At 45.1% G+C, this 14,787-nt stretch overlaps 1 protein-coding gene across 2 annotated transcripts in view; it reads left to right on the top strand.

Annotated features, from left to right (window-relative positions):
• Positions 1-14,787, top strand: part of FAM120B (family with sequence similarity 120 member B) — a 1,000,164-nt gene that overhangs the window by 46,375 nt on the left and 939,002 nt on the right. For both annotated transcript variants that reach the window (XM_069235018.1, XM_069235019.1), the window contains exon 2: positions 13,537-14,592. In XM_069235018.1, coding sequence (XP_069091119.1) covers positions 13,573-14,592 — 1,020 coding nt within the window. In that variant the 5' untranslated portion in view covers positions 13,537-13,572. The remainder of the gene's footprint in view (positions 1-13,536; positions 14,593-14,787) is intronic.

Genomic DNA, 14,787 nt, shown 5'->3' with positions numbered 1-14,787 from the left:
TGCCCCCAGGGGGGCAGAAATGGCCTAAATACAATTTGCCCCCCAGGGGAGCGACCCTTGCCTCATGGGTCGCTCCCCATCTCTAAAAAAAGAAAGAACAAAAAAAAATGAAACCCCCAAAAAAAATTTGCCCTGGCGCCTAGAGGTTTCTGCCCCCAGGGGGGGCAGAAATGGCCTAAAATAAATTTGCCCCCCCCCCCCGGGAGCGACCCTTGCCTACGGGGTCGCTCCCCCTGCGTGACATTGGCGCCAAAAAACAAATCCCAGGCGCCTAGTGGTTTCTGCCCCCTTGGGGGCAGATTGACCTAAAATCAGCCAATCTGCCCCCAGGGGGGGCAGAAATGGCCTAAATACAATTTGCCCCCAAGGGGAGCGACCCTTGCCTGATGGGTCGCTCCCCATCTCTAAAAAAACAAACAAACAAAAAAAAAAAAATTGGCCCTGGCGCCTAGAGGTTTCTGCCCCCCCCCCCGGGGGCAGATTGGCCTAATATTAGGCCGATCTGCCCCCGGGGGGGCAGAAATGGCCTAAAATAAATTTGCCAACCCAACCCCCCTCCCGGGAGCGACCCTTGCCTACGGGGTCGCTCCCCCTGCGTGACATTGGCGCCAAAAAACAAATCCCCGGTGCCTAGTGGTTTCTGCCCCCTTGGGGGCAGATTGACCTAAAATCGGCCAATCTGCCCCCAGGGGGGCAGAAATGGCCTAAATACAATTTGCCCCCCAGGGGAGCGACCCTTGCCTGATGGGTCGCTCCCCATCTCGAAAAAAACAAACAAACAAAAAAAAAAAACACAACAAAAAAATTTGCCCTGGTGCCCTGAGGGTTCTGCCCCCCCCCCTGGGGGCAGTTCGGCCTAATAATAGGCCGAACTGCCCCCCCTGAGAAATGGCCTAAAATAAATGTGCCCCCCCCCCCCAGGGAGCGACCCTTGCCTAAGGGTCACTCCCTTTGCGTGAAATTCACGCAAAGAAAAAACTCCCTGGTGTCTAGTGGTTTCTACCCCCCTTGGGGGCAGATTGGCCTCATCAAAATAGGCCAATCTGCCCCAAGGGGGGCAGAAATGGCCAAAATATAATTTTCCCCCAAGGGAAGCGACCCTTGCCTAAGGGGTCGCTCCCCACCCAAAAAAAAAAAAAATTAAACATAATTTTTTTTTTTTTTAAATGGTCCCTGGTGCCTAGAGGTTTCTGCCCCCCCTGGGGGCAGATCGGCCTAATAGTAGGCCGATCTGCCCCCAGGGGGGGCAGAAAAGGCCTTCCCGAAAATATGCCCCCCTGGGAGCGACCCTTGCCCAAGGGGTCGCTCCCTTTTGTCAATAACAATTAAAAAAAAAAAAAAATCCCTGGTGTCTAGTGGTTTCTACCCCCCTTGGGGGCAGATTGGCCTCATCAAAATAGGCCAATCTGCCCCCAAGGGGGGCAGAAATGGCCCAAAATATAATTTTCCCCCAAGGGGAGCGACCCTTGCCTAAGGGGTCGCTCCCCACCAAAAAAAAAAAGAAATGAAACATAAAAAAATAAAAAAATATGGTCCTTGGTTCCTAGATGAAAAGGCCTTCTCAAAAAAATGCCCCCCCTGGGAGCGACCCTTGCCTGATGGGTCGCTCCCCATCTCTAAAAAAGAAAGAACAAAAAAAAATAAAACACAAAAAAAAAAATGTGCCCTGGCGCCTAGAGGTTTCTGCCCCCCCCTGGGGGCAGATCGGCCTAATAATAGGCCGATCTGCCCCCAGGGGGGGCAGAAATGGCCTAAAATAAATTTGCCCCCCCCCCCGGGAGGGACCCTTGCCTACGGGGTCGCTCCCCCTGCGTGACATTGGCGGCAAAAAACAAATCCCAGGCGCCTAGTGGTTTCTGCCCCCTTGGGGGCAGATTGACCTAAAATCGGCCAATCTGCCCCCAGGGGGGCAGAAATGGCCTAAATACAATTTGCCCCCCAGGGGAGCGACCCTTGCCTGATGGGTCGCTCCCCATCTCGAAAAAAACAAACAAACAAAAAAAAAAAACACAACAAAAAAATTTGCCCTGGTGCCCTGAGGGTTCTGCTCCCCCCCCCTGGGGGCAGTTCGGCCTAATAATAGGCCGAACTGCCCCCAGGGGGGGCAGAAATGGCCTAAAATAAATTTGCCCCCCCCCAGGGAGCGACCCTTGCCTAAGGGGTCACTCCCTTTGCGTGAAATTCACGCAAAGAAAAAAACTCCCTGGTGTCTAGTGGTTTCTACCCCCCTTGGGGGCAGATTGGCCTCATCAAAATAGGCCAATCTGCCCCCAAGGGGGGCAGAAATGGCCAAAATATAATTTTCCCCCAAGGGAAGCGACCCTTGCCTAAGGGGTCGCTCCCCACCAAAAAAAAAAGAAATGAAACATAAAAAAAAAAAAAAAAAATGGTCCCTGGTGCCTAGAGGTTTCTGCCCCCAGGGGGGGCAGAAAAGGCCTTCTCAAAAAAATGCCCCCCCTGGGAGCGACCCTTGCCCAAGGGGTCGCTCCCTTTTGTCAGTTTCAATTAAAAAAAAAAAAATCCCTGGTGTCTAGTGGGGTTTCAAAAGCCGGATTGCAAGCAATCCAGCTTTTGAAACCCTCGGAGGGACTTCAAAGGGAAGGAAATACTTTTCCTTCCCTTTGAAGCCCCTCCGGGCCTCCCAAGTGATTGAAAAAGAAATGCTTTTGCATTTCTTTTTCAATAGGCCCCTGTGACAAATCAGCGCGTGCTCGCGCGCTGATGTCACAGGGGGGGTGGGGGGGGGTCGGGGGTGGAAGGGGAAGGTCTTCCCCTTCCATCCCGACTTGGGGGGGGGGAGGGGGGTGCACGGAGGCGCGCTAGCGCGCCCCCAAGTTCCCCTGTGCCATGGACGAGATGATCTCGTCCAAGGCACAGGGGAACTGTAGCCTTGGACGAGATCATCTCGTCCAAGGCACAGAACCGGTTAATGACTTGCCATCCCATGACATGATTAGATCTATCCTTTTCAAGTAGTGGAAGGATCCTTATAAACAGTCCATTCCCTTTTTTGTTAATAAAGAAGCAAAAAGCAGCAGAGGAAAAGACAATTTTGAAAACTTTTGAACTGGGTGTGGGCAAGAAGTCTTTTATCCGATGGAAACTGGCTCAGGCCCCTCCTGACAACCGTCCCTTTTGAGGCTGGGGGCTGCGTTTGTCAGAAAAAGCAGACCATACTTCCAATCTGGAAATGAACAGCCGTCCACATGACTATAACTGGCTTGGTGCACACCTGCTTCACTTCTTTCATCATTGGCAGGCTTCAATTTCAGATGAATGGGTCCTACAGGTCATCAGTCAGGGCTATCAGATACCCTCTTGGGGACCGCCTCCCCGGGTTCGGTTGCTTCCTACCATTTCCAAGTGGTGAGTTAAAAATTCAGGCCATGATTTAAGCTGTGCAGTTTTTTTTTGGACAAAGGAGCAATAGTTCAAGTACCTTCTGCCCAGATTTGGACAGCTTTTTTTCTCCCTAATATTTGTGGTTCCCAAACAAGATGGTCGGCTTCGCCAAGTTCTCGACTTCAAGTCTCTAAACAAAACATTTCAAGATGGTTTCAGTCCAGTCTATTCTTCCTTTGTTGGCCCCGCACGACTATCTGGTCATGTTAGATCTTCAGGACACTTGCTTCCATGTCTTTATTCATCTGACAAGTCAGAAGTATTTCGGTTTGGTGCTTGTGGTCAGCATTTTCAGTTCTAGGTCTTGCCCTTTGGTCTGGCAACATCTCCAGTAGTCTTTACCAAGGTATTGGAACCTTGGCACTTTTCCATTTACAGCTTATTTCTGTTTTCCTATACCTTGAGATCTGGCTTGTATCTGCATCTTCTTTTTAGGGCTCAGAAAGACATCAAGCTGGTGCTTCATACACTGGGGGAGTTGGGTTTTCTTGTCAACTTTCCGAAATCCCAGTTGGAACCAACCTAAATCAAATTGTTCATTGTATTCCAATTCAACACTGTGCAAGGGTTGGGTCTTCTGCCTCCACAGAGGGTGGCAGCAGTTCAGAGCTCTGTACCTCATCTTCTGGAACAAAGCTCCATGTCTGCAAGGGCATGGCTGAAAGTTCAAGGCTTGATGGTGGCCTCTACGGCGGTGGTTCCTTGGGCATGGTTTCACCTCAGGCCTTCGGTGAATCGTGTTCTTTGCTTTTAGAGCTGTGGCTCTCGCGACTACGACCATTTGATTCCAGTAACCCTTGCAGTCAAGGAGACTTTGTGTTTTTGACAGTCAGAGGTAAATCTGTCACGGGGCATGCCATTCAGTTTGTCCCCTCCCATGAATCTCACAACAGATGCCAGCATGTGGGGCTGAGGGACTGTGTTCATCGATCAGGAAAGGTAAGGTGCCTGGACAGCTTTGGTGGGTCCTGTTGATTTTTGCTCCTCAGTTGCTGTGGCGGAATGTCGTGTTCACATCGACAACCAGGTCTCCAGATGTTGTCTAACCTGACCGGGGTAGGGTGTGAGAGGGGGGTTGGGAGGTTAGTTTGGGGGGGTGCTGGAGGGGAGGGAATGAGGGGTGCGGTTCAGCGTTAGGGGGGCAAGAGTAAGAGTCTGAATTTCATTTCATTGCAGTTCAGATCTTTCCCTGGGCAGAGGCTCATCTTCTAGCACTGTCTGTTGTTTATATTTAGGAGTCTCTCAATATTGAGGCCAGCTGTCTGAGAAGGAACATGCCGTCTTCTGTGTTGTATCACCTCTCGTACCAGGAGTTCAGCCGGATTGGTGCAGTGTTCGGGGTGCCACGGTTAGATCTGTTTGCATCTCCACACAATGGAATACTTCCTCATTTTTTTGCTCGAAACGCCAGCTCCATAAATATGGGTGGTTGATGCCCTTTTAGTTCCTTGGCCCTCGGGGGCACTCTGTGTTCCCTCCCATTCCCCTTCTCCCAAGGGTGCTGCAGAAGATTCGGGAGGAGAGGACCAATGTAATTTGGATTGCTCCTCTTGGGCCTCGGAGACCCTGGTTCCCTCTTCTATTGTCCCTCTCCAAAGGGGTATATCGTTCTTTTTGTCTCCATCCATTTCCACTGCAGTTTCCCTCTCTTCTGGAGACGCACCTCCGTCATCTCCGACAGACGGTCTGAATTGTGAAAGATCAGGGATGATAAGTTCCACAAGTTGTTGCTGTTGACATTCATGTGTCTCCTAAACCATCTACCTTGAGGTCATTCAAAAAGCAATGGGGTACTTTTCAGAGGTGGTGTGCTTCTAAGAATGTAGATCCCCTGACTTTGGATAGTTTTTCTATCCTAGGTTTTTTGTAGGATGGTTTTTTGAATGGGCTGGCTTCCTCTACTCTTTCGCTCCGCCACTCTTTCTGCTCAGTGGGTAGCCATTAGGACTTTTCACGTGGAAGGACATTTTTCCAAAGTTACCCATCTGGTGTTTCGGCTTCTGAAAAGCTTCAGATTTCAGAGGCAGATTGTGGCCAAATCTGTTCCTTCTTGGGATTTGTCTATTGTTCTTCTGAGTCTCCAGTTGGCTTCATTTGAACGCTTAGAGTCCTGTCCACTGTCCTGGTTGTTGGCTAAGACTGCTTTCTGGTGGCCATTACTTCAGCTAAGAGGTTGGGTGAACTAGCTTCTTTCTTCTTTTCCCTTCTTGCATTTTTTTCTGACTTTTGTGCTCTGGCTTGATCCCTACTCCAAAGATCTTCTCCTCTTTCCATTTGAACCAGGAGGTTGGCCAGTTTTTAGTTTTTTTCCCTCTGATGTGGAGCAGGTTCCATCTACTCTGGATATGTGTCGGGCAGTGTCTGTATTTGTCTATGACCAAGGTCTTCCATAAATCTTTGTGTTTGTTTGTTTCATATGGTTCTGTGAATCAGGGTTCCAAAGTCTCTTCCCAAACTGTAGGCAGATGGGTCCAGCAGGCTATCATTCAGGTATATAATTCTGCGGATGAGTGTCCTACGTCTAACATCCAGGGTCGTTCCACCCGGGCAGTGGAGGCTTCCTGGGCTGAGGCTGGGGGCTGTTCCATTCAGGAGATCTGTTGGGTTGGTTCTTGGTCTCCCAAGCCAACATTTGCCTTTCATTGCCATCTTGATTTGTCTGGTGATGAACGTTCTTTTGGGTAATCTGTTTTGCAATCTGCAATGCATTCATTGTTGGTTTTTCAAGAAAGGCATTTGCATCCATTTCTGTGTCTGTGTACTTCTTGCTTGGTAACGCCTCACTAGTTAGGACTTGGACGAGGAGGCTGCAGATGAGGGGGTAATAGCGATTACACTGTGCAAGGTAGCTTTGAGTGAGAAAATTTAGACTTTAAGGAACCGGATGAAGGGAGAGGACATATAATCCTCTCTTGACAACACCAAGACCTGTACCCTTGCTCAAGGATTTAGCCTTCTGTAATACTCAACGTGTGACTTGGAATTAGGATTCATGTCCATTTTCTTTATATATGAATGGAAGTTAAGCCTGTTATTGATGTTTGGATTTGGTGCAGTCAGTGAGGACAGTCTTCAATTCACAGGTGGCCAGTGAATCTTGCAGAGGTTGGACAGGGAGTGCAGAAACTTGATGCCTGATTCTGAAACAAATTTGAAAATCAGCAATTGTATGTTTACCACTGCGAGTGTAGATCTTCATGTTTCGGTGATTCACAAAAATTGCTAATCATATTCCTGGGTAGCTTTGAAATTTGCAGCTTTCCAAGCTATTCCTGGAAACCCTTTTTAAATCCCACTTACTTTCATGCAAAGCCATTCCTGCATACTTTGTGAAACTTTGAATTCCTTTTTTCTGTGGGTTGTGTTTCAAGTGGTGGTCTCAGTCAGAAAATAGATTTCCCAAGGTCCTGGAAATGTGCAAGATATCAGCTGCTGACAAGGCTTTCCGATACAGCTGAGTATCTTCAAAATACTGGTAGTATGAAAGGCCCAATTCACATTGAGGTTCAGTTTAAAGATCAAAGAAAGTAGGGACGTAGTAAAGAGCATTTAGGGGCTCTTGCAGGTGGGGAACAGGAAAAGAGAAGAAGTCTTTTATTTTTAACTGCTGTACATGGATGTTCTGAAAGAGGGGCGCCACTAAGGACCTTACCTCCAGTATGCATTTGGGGATTGGAAGCATCAAGCAATATCACATGCTCAACAGTATCAAAGTCATAATGAAAGTTACCAAGGGTCAGCAGGCAAGGGATACTCTATCCCATGGCTTCCAGAGTGCCATCCACTACGGGGAAGAAGGATTGTAGCTTAGTTTTAAGCCTGATTAGAGGTTGTGAAGGTGACTACAGTCAATGATGAGCTTCTTGGGCTGAATGTCAAAGCAAGTCTCCTTGCGAGGACACAATATAGTAGGAACACTGCTAAGATCATCCGAGTTAGCAGAGGTTCTTTATAAAGCTGGTTTAACTAAACCAATATTAAGACACTCACATGCCCTAAGCTAGTAAGTTGTTCACCAGATTTGTCCACTAGGAAGGTTTAACTCCAACCTTTTTTGGGTCAAATGTGTAAGGTCACTAAAGATGCAGTGACACCTTTCTGGGAAGCGTGAGTGTTTACACTCTAGACATTTGACAGAACAAATGTCACAAGAATCCAGCTAGATAATATCAATGTGTTTGAAGTCTTGGACCAATTTATGCAATCTTTTGGACTGGTAGTAGCACATTATTTAACTAAATTGACGGAGAAGAGTGTTTGTAAAAGGTCAGAGCAGTCTCCTGGCATGCAATCTTCAAATTAGAGACTGCCCTGTTTGATAATAAGAGGTCCTAGGTAGAACCTTTGCACTTATAGACTTGGGACAGTTTTGGACCAGGTCCTTGTGGGACAAGAAGGATAACTTGTGATGTAGCACTGTAGTTGAACTGATGCAGGAAGGATAACGTGTGATGCAGAACTGTAGTCAAACTTATGAACACCCACGAGGATACTACTACTGGAAAGATTTCACCAGTTGCTTATATGTTGATATATCACTCACCAAAGGAGTGAGAATTACCATCTGGGATCTGGAATACTATGTTTCGTCTAGTGGCATAGGATGGGTATGATTTGAACTACCACGACACACTGGAAAATGGGGAAAGATTCAGTCTGAATACATTTGCATTGGAGGGAGCCTTTGTGGATCACATCCACTCCATTATGATGGAATAGCCAGCTAGTAGGATGATTGTGTTACTGTTAAAGGAGGCTTCATGCAGCCTGGCATCAATTAGGACTAATAGGTTAAGGTTTTTGAAGACTATGGTACTGTCAACCAGTAGCTTTAGTAGCGGATCTGCATTTGTGTAGGAGACTGTGGAAAAAAAGAGCTCCTGTCCTTGAGCATGGAGTGGGGAGGGGATGAGTTTCAGTCCAGATAACTTTGTTGTGATCAGTTGAGCTTCCTTGTTAGGAGCATCTGGGTAGAGATCAAGGAGGTGTTAGACTTGAGTTGTATATGAGAATTAGACCCGTCCAGAAGAGCTGGGAGACTAATATTTAGCTAAAAGGTTTGGAATGCATGAGGAGGAGGATCAGAGGACAGGCGATCTTAATTCTTAGTGTAGAGAGCATGGCCACAAAATCTTAGTAGCATAGCAGTTTCAATGGAAGAAAGCAGTAGAAGATTAAAGGTGAGAGAAAAGTTGAACGTAATTGGTTCGGATGGTCAGTTTTTGGTGTGGAGCAATATTTTGATGAGAGCTCCTGAATGTGGATGAACCGTTTGAGTTTGAGGATGTAAGAGTGTACTCCCTAATAATGGATACAAGATCTTTGGGGATCGGCTTCATGACTCTGCAAAGATTGTGCAGTTTCTGTAAGAGGAGATTTTGGTCTGGGAGCTATGGAAGTGTTATCCTTGGAGAAGTGGGGTGGCCTAGTGGTTACCAAAAGTACATCCCACAGAGAACCAGTTCTAATTCACTTGTATTTTTAGTACAGGAGAAATAATTTTGTAATTTAGCCTCGTGGTTTAGATCTCCATAGGAGACTGAAATGAATTGTTTATTTTTTGGTTTACAGAAGAGTCTTCTTTCTCATGACCCTCGTCACTGAGTTTCCAAATTGTCTGTCATCATTCCGCCTGTTTTGCTGCTGGTCAAAGGATTGCTCTAGGATATTTGGAAACGTAGTGATGATCCTTCAGTCATGAAGGTCCTCTATTTAATTTAAATTCTGTTTTTTATTTTATGCAGCACTTTGTATATTTTCAGTATTGGCGCAGAACTCATTCCTAGCATAACAAAGGGGCCCGTTCTGAAAGAGAGAGTAACTTATTTGCAAGGTGCACTTTGTATATTGGAAATATGCAACTATACCATGCACCAAACAAGTCATGTGTATTTGGGCAGCTCCTTTTGATCGATCAGAGCAGGCATGTTTGCTGCCTGCCCAGGGAACTGAACAGCATGCGGGGATTAGAAAGGATAGATTTGCATGCACTTGGCGAAGTATATATAATGTGAATAAGTGAGTGCCACTCCTGAGGACTCTCTCGATTATGAAACAGATTCACCACAGCTGCACTAGCGTGCAAGCCCGGTCTTGAGTTTGTCCACCTTCATGAGAACTGCAAAAGTTGCACACATTTGCCATCATAGAATTTGTCCAAAGGATTTACTTATTCACAAACATTCTGTCAAATAGGGAAGCCAGGATAAAAATCCACATTTCTAAGGTTTGCAGTTAAGAACTGAAAGCCCATCCCGTATTTCCTTCACTTCAGTCACTCCCTTTTTGGCTCTAAATGGACCAGGAGCTGGTATGGGTGCCGAATCAGAAACCCAGTCCTCTTTGAAAAGGGTACAACATTTAAATGCATCACTTAATTCCTGGGGGAAATCTATTACTTCATTTATATATATATATATATGCCCAGTCTGCCTCCAGTCCTACTCATGAAAAGTCGAACTGGGTAAATGCATAAATATTGCTGCTGTGCAGCCAAACATTATAATATCCTACTGATAGGTTCACTAACGTTTTTATGTTCTGCTCTGCTCTACATGGAGACATTGGCCTTGCACGTGACAAGGTCCTTACCGGGGATAGAAGAGTAATGTTTGATTTGATTCTAGAAGGCCTCTTTCCCTGCCTGCTACTTACAGTTCATCCCTACTTTTCTTTGTAGCTGGTACTCTGAAAGGTCAAAATGGAAGAGGGGAAAGTATGGCACTTCTGTCTTCAAGTCATCAGAGTCGACGAGATTCCTGATGCTCTTCTGAAGCCTACTTCTATCATGAGCTTGTGACATTGATTGCTAATAAGAGCATGGGGTTTAGTTGGTGGTGATAGTTGGCCATTGTCAGAAAAAAGTGACGAATGGAAATCCTCAAATTCATTTTAACCACTGGGCAGCATTCCGTTCTATTTTACTTAATCCATGGAAAGGCCAAATTTGTGTCGATCTTGACTCCACCATGAAAGGAGCAGTCCAATCCAAGATAGCATGCCACGTCCCTCTGTACGGGATGCCAACCAACACAGATCCATTTTAGTCTTATCTGGCTTCATCAGAGGGGTGGAACTGGAGTCCAACTTAGTATTTAACTTAGGAAGAAAACAGTTCATGAGTGGAAATACTTGACTATGTCTACCGCTGTGAATTCCTTTCTGTAGTATATTGTTCTATTATTTTTAGCATGTCTCTGCAAGTACAGAAAGGAGCTAGCCATGTTAGTGATGGCCCTTTCACAGCTGGAGTCAGCCACGAACGTGTAGGTCACAATATCCGCCGGACAGGTACAAAACCCCAGAGACAAAATGGCTGTGTTGTACCTCATTGAAGCGGTCAGTGCGAATCTCAGTGGCTCAGCAAATTAAAACCCTTACTAGGCTCACTTTTATTGCAAAATTGTGACAGACAAACACTTAGGCTACTTCTTAGTGATCAAGAATAATCCTAGTGGCATTTCATGCTATCCTTTTTATCTTGTTAATGCCTGTACATACGGAGAACATCTAGCAGTTTTGGCCCGAAAATAAAAGGTCCATCTCAAACTGAAAGGCCGATTCCCTTTCGAAAAGGAACACAACCAGTCGAAGATGTATAGTTTGCCCTTGTTGTTCCTCATTGGTGAAGTCTAGTGCAAATCCCTGTTGTTTATAACTGCAGACCGCGACAGTAGCTTAACCCACTTCTGTGTCAATGTGCAAACCGTGTCCTTTGGACACCTTCATGTGGACAATTTGTTTTGCTCACATATAAATGGTGTTATAGAAACTTTTTTCTATACATACAGATGATGTTCAAGTCGGACAGATTTTAAGAATCGGGTAAAAATATTTGTTCTTTATATATATATATATATATATATATATATATATATATATATATATATATATATATATATATATATACACACACACACGCACTATTTGGTAAGTAGAAAAGTTGGGATAAGAAAATAGGGCGCCATTAAGACATTGGCCACTTTCGCAGCAGCCAGCTTTCCGCAACTAGACTTGGCCTCCTGAGTGTTCCCTATTATTGCCTTGAAATATATACACCCTGAATACATGGTGAGAGGTGCGTCAGTGGGGGGGTTAAACCGTGACAACAGTTTCGCCTGCTCATGGTGGCATAGTGAAAGTATGTGCGTTTTTGTTTGTCTCAAAGAGAGTCCACAAATTGGAAATGTGTCTTTTGGGGGAAAAACAAACGTCCTCCACGGCTGGTAGTTTCTTTCACAGCTTAGGGGACGTTTGTGGACTTTTTCTGTTTTGGACTGCCATAGTTTCCATGGCTTATTGCTCATAATAGCTCCTTCAATTCTCACTACATTTGGACAAAAAAATGGCTGATACACCATATTTTATGTGAGCGTGAGTAGTGACGCTGGAGTTGCCATAGTATCATAGCACACATCTGCATATACATGTATGCATCAACACGCTTTCATCATGCTGGTGTTGTACAGCAATGTGGCAATCATCTTTTTTGATAACGATGCTGAATAGCTTTGCAAAGAGCATTGACAAAGCCAATAGTTTCACATGGGAAAAAGTAAAAATATGTGACCTTTTTGCTTTACTAGGGATTGTTTTAGCTTATCCCTGCTCCAACCTAGATACTCTGCATAAGAATTGTCGACCTGGGAAACGGCACAGCAGTAAGCATCAGTCTCCTGCACCATGCTGTGATACATGATAGAAATTATAGTGTTTGGTTTGGCTCTCAAAGGCCTCATTTTCACTTCTGCCAGAAACATGTTCAGCCGTTGTCTTTCCTGCCTTTTCGCTTGCACTTCAGTTGCCGAGATGAACGGGGAAATGACGTACCACGGTTGCCTTCCAGTTTTAAAAATCGTGGGACTACCTGTGCTGCCTTCAGCCTTCCGGTGCGCAAACGCAGGGCGGGAGCTGCTCATGATGGCTTGTATGTCTAGATGTGTTTGGTGGCACTCTGTTCTGCTGCAGCTTGAGAACCGCTCATCTGCTGAGTCTGAGGGTGGTTGTACTGCTCAAAAGCTTCTTAAGAGACAGGATCAAAACTAATTTAGTTACTTGATCATCATACTATATAGTAATGGCACAGACGAGTGAAAAAAGATGCAATGCAATTCTACTCACAAGAATTCCTAGTGGGCGAGATTTTTTTCGAAAATTTCTGTCCATCAGTTTTTTGCTGCTTTAGTTAACATAAAAAATACAAGTTACATGCGAGTGGGGTTTGGCGGGATTGGTGGGCATTATTTTGACATAATAAGGCTTTGATTCCATTAATTTTTCGTGAAACTTGAATTGACATTTTACCTCCCTTCTAATGGCTACATGTTTCGCTGTGGGAAAGGTGGCAGGGCATGTTTTTGGTAACTGTTGGTGGTGCCGTAGAAGAGGAAAATGCCTCGGGCAGCCACAACCTACGTGGAAAGTGTGAAGTGAGTATAAAGATGAGGCCGTTGCTTAGCAAAACTGGATGAAAAATGCTTGCAGGTGTGTGTGGTGCTTTTCAGAACCTTGGTGGGAGCTCTCCAACGATTTGTTGCAACATAATTTTCCACATTCCGTTTCGTACACTTGATAAACAATACCACATAAGGCAGCAGCCGTTAGTTGCTTGTAGGTACTTGCATCATTGTTAATTAGAGTTTTAAAAGAGCAATTCTTTTTTTCTGTTTTCAACATACAATGTTGTAATCCTCTGTTCAATTTAGCAAAATTACAGTTTGAGGGAAAAAGGGCAATATTTTTTTTTACAGACCACATCTAAAGGGTAAATAGTGTGCAGACGGGTGTGGATCGCATATATTGTGATACTGTGCAAGGGACTATGGTTGTATTTATAATGAATACAAGCAAATAGGTTCCAGACACAGAGTAGATAATAAAATAACAGCACATCCAATTTTGTAGTATCGTTTGTTTGTAGGATGCAATCATAAAGCAGGTTTTACACGTGTTAAAGCATTTAGATGTCCTATTAAGATAACACAGACAGCAGTTTGGATATGAGCCTCTTAGTTTGTTCACTAAGTTAGAAATTGCAAACTGTTATACATTACATTTAATTAAGTTTTGTTCACCATTTAAACGATCTAGATAATGCACGACAGGGTTCACATCTTTTTATTTTTGTATTTTCAGGGCTTTTCAAGACATTGATTTACAGAAAGAACAATCATGGGTATCAAAGGGTTACAGTCGTTTTTGCAAAATTCTTGCCCCGACGCCTTTACCACCGTAAACCTGCAAGAAATGGCGAGAGTTTACGTGGCTGCGAATCGTGGCCAGACACCCACCATTGTGGTAGATGCCATGTGCTGCCTGCGGTACTGGTACACACCTGAGGCGTGGGTGCATGGGGGCCAATGGAAGGAATTCCTTGCGAGCCTAGGCACATTTGTTGAAACGTTCAGGGCAGCAGGTATCAAACTGGTGTTTATCTTCGATGGAGTAGTTGAGCAGAAAAAAAGGGATGAGTGGGTACGACGAAGACTTACTAATAACACGGAAATAGCTCAAATATTCAAGCATATCAAGAGCCGCGGACAGCAGCCTGGGAGAAACATGTTCTTCATTCCATCCGGCTTATCTACGTTTGCTCGATTCGCATTAAAGTCCTTAGGTCAGGAAGTAATGTGTTCCGCGAGAGAGGGCGACTACGAGGTGGCTGCATATGGACTGAAGAATAAGTGTTTGGGGATTCTTGGAGAAGACTCGGATTATCTCATTTTTAACACCGTGCCCTACTTCTCCATCAGCAAACTGAGCCTGGGCCAGCTTGTCACGTGTATGTTCTCACGGGAAAAACTGTGTAACTTTCTCGGGTTCCACACTGAAGATCTTCCCCTCTTTGCTTGTCTTGTTGGCAACGACGTTATGCCTGAGGGGAGGTTGGGGACGTTTCACCGTAAATGCGCCACAATGTGTCAGACAAACAGCTATGGTCGCAGTAAAAGAGCGAACACAATCGCAGCAGTGGCCGAGTTTATATCCCACGTCCTGCAGTCTCAAAGAAGCTGGAACGTGCTAGATGAAATACTTCCCAGGGATTTGGACCGAAAGATGCTGTACGAGGCAGTGGAGGCATATGTACTGCCAGGGCAAAGTTCTCCTTGGCTTTATCCTAGTGTCTCCCAGCCCAAAGAGTTATCATATGGACAAGAAACGACTGTTTGTGTGGACCAGGAGATCCTGCAGGTACAGTGGGAATATTTCTTTGGGGAGCTTAAAGTTTTAATTTACCATTGGGGGATATGTTGTATACAGTCCATTTTGATTGTTTGAATTTATCATATTTTTCTGGTAGTGACGATATGTAAGAGTGAAGGAAAAGTTTTGCTAAAGGTACGTTTTCCAGATTCTCATATGGCTTGATTAAAATTCTCCAAATTG

The sequence above is a fragment of the Pleurodeles waltl genome, chromosome 5 (assembly GCF_031143425.1).
Source record: "Pleurodeles waltl isolate 20211129_DDA chromosome 5, aPleWal1.hap1.20221129, whole genome shotgun sequence".
Taxonomy (NCBI): domain Eukaryota; kingdom Metazoa; phylum Chordata; class Amphibia; order Caudata; family Salamandridae; genus Pleurodeles; species Pleurodeles waltl.
This window is presented reverse-complemented; position numbering and strand designations above follow the sequence as displayed.